At 39.7% G+C, this 14,181-nt stretch overlaps 1 protein-coding gene across 12 annotated transcripts in view; it reads left to right on the plus strand.

The window, feature by feature from the left end:
• Positions 1-14,181, plus strand: part of trpm3 (transient receptor potential cation channel, subfamily M, member 3) — a 129,720-nt gene that overhangs the window by 72,370 nt on the left and 43,169 nt on the right. For all 12 annotated transcript variants that reach the window (XM_077715891.1, XM_077715879.1, XM_077715885.1 and 9 more), the window contains exons 7-11: positions 1,095-1,269; positions 1,584-1,707; positions 10,419-10,491; positions 12,565-12,665; positions 13,437-13,571. In XM_077715891.1, the coding sequence (XP_077572017.1) occupies positions 1,095-1,269; positions 1,584-1,707; positions 10,419-10,491; positions 12,565-12,665; positions 13,437-13,571 (608 nt within the window). The remainder of the gene's footprint in view (positions 1-1,094; positions 1,270-1,583; positions 1,708-10,418; positions 10,492-12,564; positions 12,666-13,436; positions 13,572-14,181) is intronic.

Below are 14,181 nucleotides of genomic sequence, written 5' to 3' on the forward strand. Positions count from 1 at the left end.
ACTGATTGGCTTGAAAAGTGTTTGAAAAGTGGTTGTTCTTAATGTGCTTTGCATTCCTTGACTCAGCATTAACTTGCAAGAGCGATTTAAGTCGGAGGGTTTTGCTTCTTGCTTGGTTCAACTACTCTGCTAATGAGAGAGCTGCCATTAACCGACTACTAATCAAATATAAAATTAATTGACCATTACTTTGATTAATTGCTCAAACACTTAAAAAAATGTACTTAATAAAATAGAATGTTTTCTTTCAGTGTTTCATATTTTATTAAAAAAAATCATTGATGCTTTGTTTAATTTATTTTAATCATTTTTTAGGGAAAGTAAATAAAAAATACAAAAACAACATACTTCTCTTTTTCTTTTTTACATTAAAACATGTTAAAGGAGTGATTAGTCCAATCATTCATTCATTTTTCGGTCCTTTATCCTGACGTGTTGCGGGATTGCTGGCGATTATCCCAGCCAACATTGGACAGCAGCTGGGGGAAACCATGAATTTGTTGCTAGCCAATCACAGGACAAAAGGAGAAGAACCATTCTCAAAACTGTGAGCCTGGCGTACAAACCACTCATCTACTGTGCCGCCCCAGTGATTAATCAATTAACAAAATTATAGTTTGAGGTAACCTTAATTCATAGTAAGAATGTGCTGCATTCATACGGGGAGCAGCAATATAACAAAGTGGTTAGTATGTTAACAAAGTGGTTAGGACGTCAGCCTGACAATTCTGAGGTCAAGAGTTCAATCCCTGGTGGGTCCAGACCTTCCTGTGTGGAGTTTCCCTGTTCTACCCATACCTGTGTGTGTCTTCTCCAGATGGTTTGGTTTTCTCCCACATCCTAAAAACATGCATGGTAGGCTGGTTGTCCTACTCTAAATTTTCCATAGGTATTTGTGTGATTTTGATTTTCCTGCGATTGGCTGGCAACCATTTTAGGATATCCCCGCCTACTGCCCATAGTCGGTTTGGCACATGCTCCAGCACCCCTGTTACCCTTGTGAGGATAAGTGTTACAGAAAATTAATGAATGAATATTGATCTGACATATCATTTTTCCTCATTGTTTGTTCTTCGTTCTATCATTGTTGTCAGGAATTGGTCAGGGTGTGCCAGTGGTGGCTCTCATTGTGGAAGGAGGACCAAATGTGATCTCCATCGTGCTGGAGTACCTCAGGGACACCCCACCGGTCCCTGTAGTGGTGTGCGACGGCAGCGGAAGAGCCTCCGACATTTTGGCATTTGGTCACAAATACTCGGAGGAAGGAGGGTATGCGCTTAAAGAATAACGTTTGGACCTTGGACGTCTGCCGCAGTCAGTGGGAGACAATGAGTGACTAAATTTTCTTAGTAGTCGAAAACTGTTGTCCAAGTCAATGTAAATGAGTGCAATTAAGGACAAACTATTATTAAAATAAAAACATTACCAGCTAATTAAAAATGTAAGTGCAAAATATGCTAACGTTAGATTTTGATGTTTCTCAGGAGACCCAGCTTGCAAAATAGTTTTTAGTAGTTTAACTTGCAGTGTTCAATTCCCCTCACTTTGTTCTTTCTCATTCTCCTTGTTTTTTTTTCTTACAGCATAATTAATGAGTCTCTGAGAGACCAGTTGCTGGTGACCATCCAGAAAACTTTCACCTATAGCCGCACACAGGCACAACATCTGTTCATCATTTTAATGGAGTGCATGAAGAAGAAGGAGCTGGTGAGTGTTGTGTAACATAGACCTATCCATAATAGCGCTTATCCTTACAAGTGGAACGAGGGTGCAGGAGATTATCCCAGCCAACTGTGGGCATTAGGCGACGGACACCCTCAATTGATTGGCAGCCAAACCAAGGGCACAACAAGGCAAACCATTCATACTTAGAGGAACAATTTTGAATGTTTACCAGCCTACCACAGATGTTTTAGGATGTGGCAGGAAACCAGAGTACCCAGAGAAAAGCCACACAGGGTGATTTGAACGGAGCAGTCGTCCACCACGTTGCCTATATTATCATTATTATTTTTTACATCTATTTTGCTGGACATGCTACTAAAATCTGCCTGTCCAATTAAACGGTATCTGAACTGCTTGGCGGTGTATGGTTGTTTGCATGTTCTCCCTGGGTCTGCGTGGATTTTCTAGTGGCACTCTGGTTTCCTCCGACATTCCAAAAACATGCATGGCAAGCTGATTGTTTGGACACTAGATTGCCCCTAGGTATAAGTGTGAGTGTGAATGGTTGTCTGTCTCCTTGTGCCCTGGGATCGGCTGGCCACCAATTCATGGTATCCCCTGCCTCTGGCCCGAAGTCAGCTGGGATGGGCTCCAGCACCCTCTACAACCCTTGCGATAATAAAGGTTCAGAAAATGAATAAATGAACGGACCGCGATACCTCAAATTGACTGCATAGTGTGGGTTTATACAAAGTTCATGGCATAAGCACATCCTGTTGAGTGCACTCATAACGCACATCCATCTCTCAGCTCCCTTCGGAAAGCTGTCAATCACATAAAATCAACTTCTGACAAGAATTTGTTTTAATGGCCAGTGTGAGGATATGTCTTGTGCAGAACTATTCAGTGTTTGCTGCATCACCTGTGTATGCAAATGATTTGGCGCTACGAGAAAATGCACGGACCGCCACTGTATGATGATGTGAATTATTTTGATTCCTACAATCAAAATATTTCACATCATTACAATATATTTCTAAGGCAGGGTTTATACGTAGTCTGAATTTTTTTCCTTCATTATATTAATAGCACCTTCCATTTATATTATCATTTTGATAGCACATTTTTGAGAGTAAAAGGAAAGGCATATTTTGCAATTAGGTGAACAGTACAATGGTACTTTTTGTGAATGATTCTTCATTCCAAATATTTGGGTTACCAAAAGCTTTGAACTAACTTTTTGTTCCAAAATATGAAAAACAGTCCAACTTATGAAATAAAAAACAAAAACAAAACATAAATACACTTCCTGTGTCCAATTTGATTTATATTATTATCTATTTTTTTCTCGTGAGAGAGTTGCCTTCCCAATGTCTTCCAACATCTCCCAACATCTTGCTGAACTCCTATTGTCTAGTGGGACTAAAGAGTGATTGACAATCCAGTCTGTTTTCCATAACTCATCTTCAACACAAATGAATCAAATACCCTCGATCGTTATCTGCCTTCTGGAAAGATTGTGGCGGAGTTGATGGTTTGATTTAAGTAATTTGGAGGAGACATGGAAAACAAACTGGATAGTTGCCATCAAGTATCAGAGTTGATGACCCCTGTTTTAGGGGACAGTATTCAAGATTGTGAGATGACTTATGCTAATTCAATGTAATATATGCTTCTACTTACGAAAAATCCAAGAAAGGAAACTACCTACTTCTGGAACCAATTCATTTTGTAAGTCGAGTTACAACTCTATTTGACATCTTTCATGTCTATTCTTACTTTTAAAATTTAGCTCAACCCCCATGTAATCAATGTGAAAATTATCAATATCTGTTCACTTTGTTATCAGTCTTCTGGACATGATGTTATTGGGCCCAATTTCTGACCATGTGATTGTACATCCCTATTTTTAATGAGTTACTGCCGCAAGCACTTATTGACTTCTTGCTCTTTATTAAGTAGTAGGTGTTGAATAAGTGAGCACAAGCCAATAGATGAGTAATTAGTTACGAATAGAAGCAGCTTCTTGCACCTAACTATTCAACGGTGTTCTAATTAAAATGAAATGTAGTCAATCTGTTGTAAATCCAAGCCCAATGCAAAGCAGTAGGTTGGAAGCCTAGCATCAAGCTCAATTCTTACTCCATGTAAGAGGATTGATGACAACCCCAATGGGCTCCTAGCAGTCGACTGATGGATATTCTCAGTACAATACAGCAAAGCTGAACAATAGTGCCTGCATCATTCAACTGGAGCAGGTGTAAAGCCCAGATAATATGCTGTTGTGAACTTACACAATTACAATGTAAAATAGAGTGGGAACGACACCATGTTGAGGCTGCAGTTCATCTGCATCCTGTTTTAGGTGATTTTTTGGGGGGTAAATTTCACTCACATTGCACTGGTTTGTTTTGGAGTAAAATATTGATGAAGTGTCTTTTTGGTAATGTATTCAATCACGAATTTCTCTTCCTAGTTGGTTTGTATAAAAAGTCAGAATTATATCAGGAGACTGCCCAAGTACTATGGAGAGTCTCAAAAAGCAGAAATGGATTACACTTGTCTATAAGCCAGAGAGCAATTGGCAATATGTGGACATGACACACACAAAATATGAAATAATATCACAAGACACTCTTGGACCGCAATTTAAAAAGTAAGGAACTACACATGCATATTCCTATGTAAGATTCTTTCACTCATTTTCTGAACCGCTTACTGACTTTGGCCACCAGACGTGAGACACTCCGAATCGGGGGATGGGCAATTCGCCGGGCACAAAGAGACGGACAACCATTCATGCTCCTACTTATACTAAGGGACAATATAAAGTTTTCACCCAGCCAACCATGCATGTTTTTGGAAGGTAGGAGGAAACCGGAGTACTAGGAGAAAACCCACACAAACCCTGCATGAACATACAAACTCTACACCAGCGGTGGCCAAGTCCAGTCCCCGAGAGCCCCCATCCAGTCTGTTTTCCATGTCTGCCTCCACCCACACACCTGAATCAAATAACGAGGATGGGTATGAAGCTTCTGGACAGCTTAATGATGAGTTGATCATTTGATTCAGGTGGGGTAGAGAAGGCAGATATGGAAAACAGACTGGATGGTGGCTCTCGAGGACCGGACTTGGCCTTCCCTACTCTACAGAATGAGGACCTCTATCTAAAAAAGTGTGTATGCACCAAATGTCAGCTCAGAGTACCCACCCCTTTTGGAGTCCTTGGATGGTGTGCTGGAGAGTGCTGGGTGACTTCGATACTCACGTGGGCAACGACAGTGAGACCTGGAGGGGCGTGATTGGGAATAATACCATGTCCATGAAGAGCCGGGGGACATTGAGTCCGAGTAGACCATGTTCCGCGCCTCTATTACTGAGGCGGCAGAGCAGCGCTGTGAAATGACCTTCCATCGCAAGGTGTCTGGACTCTCCCTGGGCAATAATGTGAGAAGCTCGATTATCCAAGAGAGGCTCGCAGTAGTGCCGTCCCCCCCTCCTCTGCATCGAGAGGAGCTAGATGCGTTGGCTAGGGCATGCGCTTAGGATGCCTCCTGGACAGCTCCCTGGTGAGATGTTTCGGACATCTCATTGGGAGGAGGCCATGGGGCCAAGGCTCGCTGGGGCGACTATGTCACCTGGCTGGCTCGGGAACACCTTTGGATCCTCCCTGAAGAGCTGGAGGAAGTCGCTCGAGAGAGGGAAGTCTGGGTTTCCCTGATGAAACTGCTGCCCCTGCGACGCAAACTCGGATAAGTGGAAGAAAATGAGAGGAGATGAGTTAACGAGGTCAATAGCATAATTTTACATCAAACTGGCATCCTTACAAATTAATCAATCTAATTGATAACACCTAATCCTCACTAATGTAATATGTAAAACATGTTAATGAATGTGCAAATGCCACAAATAAAGTATCCTACACATGTAAAAATGGGTGCTTTCTTTTCTTTGTTTTACAAAATGATCACTTTCCATTAAAAACACACCAATAAGTGCACTTTTTGCCTGTACAGCTTCTAACCATAAGTCTTCAATCTGGTTAATTATGCATGAAGTTGGCCTTCTTTTTCCTCCCTTGGAATATATTGTTATGCAAGTAAGGGATCTGAATAAGTGCAATGATAGCTCCCATCTTGCCATGAATAATTGAGTGAACAATAGCCCTTATATGTTTAATTCTAATTAAATATTCATCAGCAAAAACTGTTTTCCTTGGGCTTCTTTACAAGGGAACTCAGTATGATGCGCAAAATGATGTTTTAGGAAAAGGGAATTTTCAGAAAATATGTGAATTTAAAAAAGGATGAAAGCCGGCCAATGAGCTTTAGGGAGAAAAATCTGATCTAGTAGCCAGAAAGACAGTTTATTATCAGGTTCATATGTTTAAAAATATACAAAAAAACTCAACTCCCACAATTTTCTCTCATGTTTGTCATACTGTACAATTGTTACATTCACACAAAACAAAACTTTTTACGTTTACCAGAGTTGTACTTAACTCACATCCTAATGTTCTTCTGCTAGAAGATTAAATGAGTCTATGGCTCCAAACATCCAATTTATTTCCATCCACTAGTTCAAACAGATTGAGTTTCTGTTGTCGTCAATGGCAGCCAAGATTTAACAACTAATACTACATCACACTGAATGTTTTTTCTAACTGCCACTATGAACATATAATGCAGGCAAAGGGATTTAGTGAGTCAAAATGTGGATTGCACAGCATCCTCTTTAAGTGAAATGAAGCATATTTTCTAATCAGCTTGCCACACTGCAGCATGAACAGCATTTTCCCCCTGATCCCCAAAGCATGTAGCTGAACATGTATGAAGATGACGCTATCCTCCAGTGAGAAAAAGATTGCGCTGCTTTCTAATATCAGTATTTGCCTCACACAGGTTTTCCATTTCTTAGCTTCCCGTTGTTAATTTTTCTTGTCTGCTCAATGGTAAAAACTAGGGCATGTTTCTATGAACCCTTTTAATTCACTAGTTATACAAATATTTTTTTGCTTGCATAAGAAGATTTTTTAATATCTTAATATTATATTGAAATGGAAACACCTTTGTTTTAAATTACTATCTGTCACCCAGTTGCATGGTAATTTCTCCTTCGCCCTTGTTATGGACATCCATTTACTTTTAGTAAACTCTTGCAGTAGGAAACTGAAAGAGAGTTGCAAGGCTTTTTGAAGGCAATTATACTTTGCAAAAGCATTTGAAAATGTCTCTTTTGTTTTGCACAAAACTGTCATTGAAATGCTACCTGTGAGTAAAAAGTTAGGAATATTACATCTGACATTATTTCCCTTTTTAAGAATCTTACATTTTTTGGTCTTCAAGGTGGTTTAAAGTTGATCCCGATCGAATCACGTGATTGTAAATGCGGCACGATAATGTAATTTTTCAAAGATTGGAAATAGTTGAAGAAAATGTTTTTTTTTAAATATACATGCCAATTTTAGTGGGAGAAAGCAGTTACGCTTGACTTCTAGTGGAAAATTGATTTATTTGTCTTTTGAGATTGTGAGAATTTCCCGCGATTCTATTTTAAATACCATATATTTCTTTATTGATATAAAACGGAATAATGAATTTGTAAGCAACTTTATTTTGTGCTGCACAGGTGTATAATATCGGGTTATTTACTTTGGGATCGGATTACTCGATTGTGATTTGCTAGTAGCAGATTTTCAAAATCAGGACATTCAAGAGCAAAACATATGTGATCAGGACCTCCCTAGTCTGGGTCCACAAGTCCTTTTGGTTTAAATTTCAAGACTTTTTAAAAGAGTTCATATGGCCCTCTGAGATTATTTGCTTTGTTGTTGATGTTTCTGCATCGTGGTCATCCTCGAAATTAATTTAATGGCTAACAGTGACAAGTAATAGACGTCCAATCCATTTGGATTTGGATCAATTGGACTTCTACTAGCAATAAACAAATTTGAATTCACAGCAGAAGGTTTAAAAGAGCCACAGATTGATATACGTCTCGCACCATCATTGGCAGCCAAAGTATTGACATAGCTTGCATTGTCTAACAGATTATGTTGTTTACATGGGCCCTCTATTACAAAAGCTCAGGGGTCACCTTGGGGATATGATTGGAAAATGGGAGAGAGGTAGGACGAGGTGGGGTGCCAGTAGGAGGAGTCATGGTGGGATTTGGTGGGGATGAAGAAGATAGCTGGGAGAAGGAGAGGTTGAGGTGGACACACCTGGGGAAACATGAACAAAGATGAAGGTCCTCTAACATTATGGTCTTTCTTTAATGACTCCATCTGTCTCCTGTACTTTAGGTTGTAGACTGTATAATATACGTTTGGGAATTATATATTGTGCTTAGTGTGCTAGTTCGGGGTTAAATGTTACAAATTGGATAGCTACAGTGGAATACACATGTAATGAATACAAAGATGTATCTGAAATATTATCTGGCGTGATCATCATGAGGCCACTTAGTCATGATTTTTCGTCCTTCCTGCTTGAAAGAAAAAGTGTAAATTTAATTTGTGGTTAACACAGAGGTTTTTGTAGATGTGGAAAAACCTCGAAATTAAGGATATCCTAATGTTTTTTTTGCAGTGCCATTCTGATAGCCATATTTTGAGATGCATAAAAATAATATGTCGGCCGGGTGGATCGTGGTTAACATGTCGGCCACATAGTTAGTTCTAAGATCGAGTAGTTAAACTCCATTATGTTCCGACTTCCCTGTGTGGAGTTTGGATGTAAGTTGGTTCGCTTATCCAAGTGTTGCAAGTATGGACAACACCCTGAATTGGGGGCCAGACAATCGGAAGGCACAATCATTTACACTCTCATACCTAGAGGCAATATAGAGTGTTGAACCAGCCTACCCTCTATGTTTTTTTTTAAGTGGGAGGCAACCGGACTACCCGCAGAAAACCCACATAAGTAAGGGGAGAAGATGAAGACTGTGTACATAATATCTGAACCTGAGATCAAACTCTTGATCTCAGAACCTTGAAGTGGCCACGCAAACCACTTGTCTCTACTGCCAATATATTTTTAAAACAAAACTGGGAGATCATGATGGCAAATTCACTCACTACTTGACGTTCAGTCTGATTCAATCTGAGCAAATAGCATATTGTTCTGCAATTCAGTTCAAATCCACCAGAGCATGTCGCTTCACTCATGCACTTTGAAATGGAGGGTGATAATATTAAGAAGAAAAAAATATTTGGGATCCACACCTCGCTGTCTATGCATTTTTGCAATTACACACGTTATCTATGTTCCCCCTCTCAAAGACCGGTAATCAATACCTGAACATCTCTTTGCACTATCATTGAACCTGGAAAAAGACCGTTTGATCACACGGCTGTGTGCATGTGTTCAACATAAAAACACATTAAACTGCTTGCCCCATTGGTGGTTGCGTGACACAGGTCTAAGGTTTTATGCCAAGCTTCATTCCTCATTTCCCACAGGGATGAATCCGCACAATCAGCATATGCGGCACAAATGATGAATGTGTAAAAATAATAGTTATTATAAATCACCAATTACTATGGGATTACTCTTTAAACAGTCATGTTTGTATGAAATAAAACATAATTGGAAAAGGGAGTAAGGAAAAAGGGCTGGCTTGTAATATTGCTGCGCTGGCCGAGAGAAGCTCACCGATTCCCAGCGCTCTATGAAATGAAGCCATTTAGAGGAAGGAGATGGGAAGGGAGATGGGCTGCGGGAAACAAGGAAGGTGGGAGGAAATGGATGCCTGGATTAGACCAGGAACTCGTCAGGGAATCCGAGCACGCTCTTCAAGGTGCCCTCCACGCATCAACACATATATGTACATGTGGAATGCATGCACCTTTGCCCAGATATTTTAGGTTTGATTTATTTAATAAGGGACAACACATATAATTAAACATATTCATTTCATTTCATTTTTTGATCCACTTTAATCCTCATTGGGGTCGCGGGGGTGCTGGAGCCTATCCCAGCTGACTCCAGCCCAGCGGCAGGGGACACCCTGAATTGGTGGACACCCAATCGCTGGGCATAAGAAGACAATCAACCATGCACACTCACAACCATACTTGGGGGCAATTTTAGAGTGTCCAATCAGCCTACCATGCATGTCTTTGGATTGTGGGAGGAAACCAGAGTACCCACGCAAACTCGGCGATAACATGCAAACTCCACACAGGTGGACGTTACCTGGATTTGAACCCAGCACCCCAGAGCTGTAAGGACGACGTGCTAACCACTCGCACCACCGGGCCACCATTCATATTCATATTATTGAACATCTATATGTAAATATGTAAGACTGTAGCCGAGGGCTAATTTCCATCTTTAGTCCCTTGTACAGGTTGAAGGTTAACGAGGACACATACGCACACACATACAAGTAACACAGTTTTAGACAGTGTTGTGATCGCAATTTTGTTCATCTAACTGCCAGGCTTTAAGAGAGACGGAAGTTCAGCTATGGTAATTGGTATTGAGTTCCAGGTATGTGAGGCACAGACAGAGAAGGTGCTTTGTCTGAGTGCACTCTTTTCGAAGGGAAGTACACAGTCATCTCTAGAACCAGCCCTTGTTGATGTGTTGGATTTTTGGAGGGGGTTCTTTGTGATGGAAGATTTTGTAAATTTAGGTGGCATTTGCATTTGGGGAGGAATTGTTAACACATTTTGAAGCCAAAAAGTCCTCTATTTCTGGAATGTCCCATATTTTCATTTCTCGTACACTTTCTGTCCCCCCCAGATAACAGTCTTTCGAATGGGGTCTGAGGGTCATCAGGATATTGACCTTGCCATCCTCACTGCACTGCTAAAAGGTAGGCCATGTTCATATATGTGTGCCGAAGCATGAATCTATTCTAAGTGGTTTGCATGTTTCCCCCCGGGGAAGTTGTTTAGTATTCAGCTACTGTGTTCAAAAGAGCAGGAGGGAGACACTGGTGATATCATGGCGAAAAACCATTGAGGTGCATGTTCAAGTTGCTCAAACATATTTTCCTTTGTATGCGTGTTCATACTTGTTTTATGTCTGGATGCTTCTTGTGTTTGCATCCAAAGGAGATCGTTCAATACGATTAAATCGGTCAAAGCCAGTTAAGTAAATTCTCCACCTTGGGCCTACGATATTTATCCACCCTTAGACAAAAATTGTCCTTCCAAGTGCTTGGCAAGATGTTTCACTTTACTCATCAGACATTTATCCATTTGAGCATTGCATCAGCAAATAAACAGAACTATCACGAACACATGTAAAAAGTTTTACATTGCAACAACTGCATACAAAAATACCATTGAAAAGGCTACTCAGGATTACTTATTGCAATCTGAACTGATGTTTCTCCACTAATGAGTAATGTTTTAAAAAAACTGTGTTGGCAAGGAATGCTACATACCTCACTTTGTCAGAAGTAAAATTGGCCAACAGATAATCGGAAAATTCTACAAAAAAGTATAAAAATGAAAAGATCCTAATAGTTTGATATATATTTTTTTATCCTCCGTAAAAATGACTACTTCTGAAGTTTACTGAGATATTGAGATGATGATTTCTTTTCTTTTTGTTTTGTTTTTTTTGGGGCATATTAGATATATTGATGTCCCCGGTCATTTAGGTTTCTAAATTTGACTACTTTGAAAGTTAATGAAAATTTTAAACATTTTATCTTTGCCTTGACCCTATCTTCTCCATTGTATCTGGTAGTTCCAGGTAGTTTTCCCATACCCTTCCTTCCACCATCTCACACGATTGATACATTTGGTTGGTGGCTCAGGATCTAGGATTGATCACAGTAATTCTGATGGTGCAACTGTCTGCTATCACTTACAAGTGCAGTTGCACCCGCAAAAATAGGAGTGGGAAATGTTTTACATAATTTATATGTACCATCGTCACGATGCGCAATTTCTTCACCAATTTGTGCCTTTTATTGCCTTGGACAGAAATATTCTGTTATTGCTCTTTTTTTTTTTACCAGCAGCTTTTTAAAAAACATCTATTTTGACACTGTCCATTTTGAATTTAAATAGAAAAAAAGTGGTAAAAAGAAAGGAAGGAAAATAAGTCATTTTATATGCGCATTTTATTTGCAGCATAGTAAATGAAGGCTTTGAGTGTTACGTGAAATCCTGCTACTGTCACATCTGCCCAGGAGTATTTAAAATCACTGGATTAGACACAAGCAAGCTGCCGCCTAAATCACAACAAAAGATTGAATACAGTGCAAAGCGGGAAAAGAGCAGAGAATAGCTTGTGAATTTATGGGAGTGGTGGAACAACACAGACTTTGGAATAATTAATGGACCACTGCTTAGGAGAGTTGGCCCGGTAGCTGAGTGGTTAGCGTGAATGGCTGTCCATCATCGGCCACCAATTCAGGTTGTCTCCCGCCTCGTGCTCATAGTTGGCTGGGATAGGCTCCAGCAGCCCCCCACAACCCTTGTGAGGATAAGCGGTTCAGAAAATGAATGAATACATGTTTAATGGACCCCTTATCCTGAGGTTTTTCTCAATTAAAAATAATTAGCTGCAGTTTAGTGCTGCAAGGTCACATGCCTTCAACACCCTGCATAATAATGCACACAAATCACCAGTAAAGTTCTTATTAGCGAGCGTTTCCTCTTATTAGCGGGGCTACATCTCAAATCACAGCGTGAGGCTCCAGTAATGCGCTCACAGTCCTTAAAGTCAGATCACTTTGTCGCTGGGCTCATTGAATATTCTTGTCTACACACCAAATGGTTATTGCAGTTTAATTCGCAACAGACTGATTTCTCAAATTAGGGAGTTCAAAAGGCTTGAGCTGAATAGTTAACAAGTGTAGGCTGTATGGATGTACTATTGAGCAAACCCTGATAGTGATAAGTACATCTGATATGATATACTCCTTTAGGTGCCAACGCCTCCGCTCCTGACCAACTGAGTTTGGCTCTCGCTTGGAACAGAGTTGACATCGCCCGCAGTCAGATATTCATCTATGGACAACAGTGGCCAGTAAGAAAATGAAGTCTGATTGCTAATAAATGAAAGTGTGAACAAATGATTTAGTAACAGAAACCAGTTAGGTTATTGGTTGCCTCCTTGGTCAACTATTTTAATCGTTCATTAAAATTTTGGACAGTGTTATCCTAATGCTCTTTTTTTCAACATCTTTTTTGGCCTTAGCATTTTTGTCTTTGATTTTTTAAAATAAAACTGGTAATATAATTTTTCCCCATTTCTGTAGTCCTTTGTCTTTGCAGATAACTGTCTAATTAATTATTGCTTTTACTTTGAAAATCACTAATGGCTGCATGACATTTAACTTAATAAATAACTATAAATATTCTTGCTAGGAAACCAAAGGACAACTAATTACAAAAATAATCAGTGATTCACTCTGTCATTCCATTGATGATGATAGACCTCCAATCACATGGCTTTTTTCATTCTTCTGCTGTGAATTGAAATGAGTTTGTCACTAGACTTTTCCTGTCAATTAGTTCATTTCAATTGGTCGATAATGCTAGTGAATGACAGCGATTGAGTTTAATTAACAATTAGGCTAATCAGTTGTGGCAGTCCGACTAAAAATCGCTTAAGAAAAAGAAAGGGGCTTCTGCTCTGCCTTTCTTCGATTAAAGTCTTGTTTTTCACTCCTTTTTGAAAGAAATATTTTACTACAGTCATGTGGTGCAATGTTGTTTTCTCCTATACAGAGTTATTGGTAATGAAACTGGTCCATTTGGCAGCTCTGTTAACATCAGTATGCATCCCCTTACACAGGTGGGTTCCTTGGAGCAAGCCATGTTGGATGCCTTAGTTCTCGACCGAGTGGACTTTGTTAAGCTGCTGATTGAAAATGGAGTCAGTATGCACCGTTTCCTCACCTTGTCCAGACTGGAGGAGCTATACAACACAGTAAGAACAACTTTGGAGTCCTACACAATTACTTAGAAGAACCCAGTGTACAGTCATACCTCTACTTACGAAACTAATTGGCTCCAGAACTTTTTTCTTAACTTGAAATTTTGTAAGTAGAGGTTTACGTTATATGTAAAATCTCTCATCCGTTCTACGGTCTGCACACAACTACCAATTAAATCCTTTAAAATTGGTCAAAATGTCCCAATTTTGTATGAATGATGTGAGGAAACAAAAATGAGAGAAAATTATAACTGATGTGTTAATATCTTAAAATAAATAAAGCATATGGAAATAATAAATAGTTTCCTCAGCGACCCATATACTTCGGCGTAATACCCGTGTTTGTCTGCCAAATGGCGACAAGAGCCCGTTCTACCAGGCCCGAAAGCCATCCACTTTGTAATACATTTTAGACTTTTACGTGTGCCCTATGTTTGTGTGAAAATGGGTGCCACGTTACATTTGTATGGTTTTTAATCACTTAATAAAGGGAATTGCAATCATTAATTAGCTGAGGTGGACCACTCCAAATGTAAGAGAGATTCTTGAAACATGGATAGTGGTTGTTGTGAGACAGACAATTGAATTGAATGCTTTTCTTATC

Source organism: Stigmatopora nigra, chromosome 4 (assembly GCF_051989575.1).
Source record: "Stigmatopora nigra isolate UIUO_SnigA chromosome 4, RoL_Snig_1.1, whole genome shotgun sequence".
Taxonomy (NCBI): Eukaryota; Metazoa; Chordata; class Actinopteri; order Syngnathiformes; family Syngnathidae; genus Stigmatopora; species Stigmatopora nigra.